General features: G+C 45.0%; 1 protein-coding gene across 1 annotated transcript in view; it reads right to left on the bottom strand.

Annotated features, from left to right (window-relative positions):
* prok2 (prokineticin 2) overlaps positions 1-186 on the bottom strand; it is a gene marked incomplete at both ends in the record, with an annotated part of 1990 nt that extends 1804 nt beyond the window's left edge. Inside the window, one exon of the mRNA XM_083660612.1 lies at positions 115-186. Within this exon, the coding sequence (XP_083516738.1) occupies positions 115-186 (72 nt within the window). The remainder of the gene's footprint in view (positions 1-114) is intronic.
* Positions 187-400: the final 214 nt, after the last annotated feature.

Here is a 400-nt window from a genome sequence, read left to right as displayed (position 1 = left end):
TATTTTACAAAATCTGATTTATTGTTTGTTTTTTTAACTCATGAAATATCACAGTTATAGCAACTATTTTAACACCAAGACACTGGAAGTAGGATTATATATACTGGCACTTACCCCTGTGATGACCGCTGAAGATCCACAGGACACCAGCAATAAGCAGAAGAGCAGTGAGACGATGGAGCTCATGATGAAGAGCTGTCCTCTCGCTCCTGTGTCCTCCAGGGTGATGAGGAGTGACGCTCTGCCTATCGGGCCTTAGCTGCGTGCGTTTGTGTGCACACGTAACAGAAAAGTGGCCTCCAAACTCATGTTGAGGGCCGTCAGACATTTATAAAGAGCCAAAGTCACGCCCACTTCCGGTTTAGGCATACGCACCAAGAGATTTCATCTGCCATTCTTT

The sequence above is a fragment of the Poromitra crassiceps genome (assembly GCF_964638095.1).
Source record: "Poromitra crassiceps genome assembly, chromosome: 25".
Lineage (NCBI taxonomy): Eukaryota > Metazoa > Chordata > Actinopteri > Beryciformes > Melamphaidae > Poromitra > Poromitra crassiceps.
The sequence above is the reverse complement of the archived record's forward strand: the minus strand, read 5'-3'. Positions and strand labels throughout refer to the sequence as shown.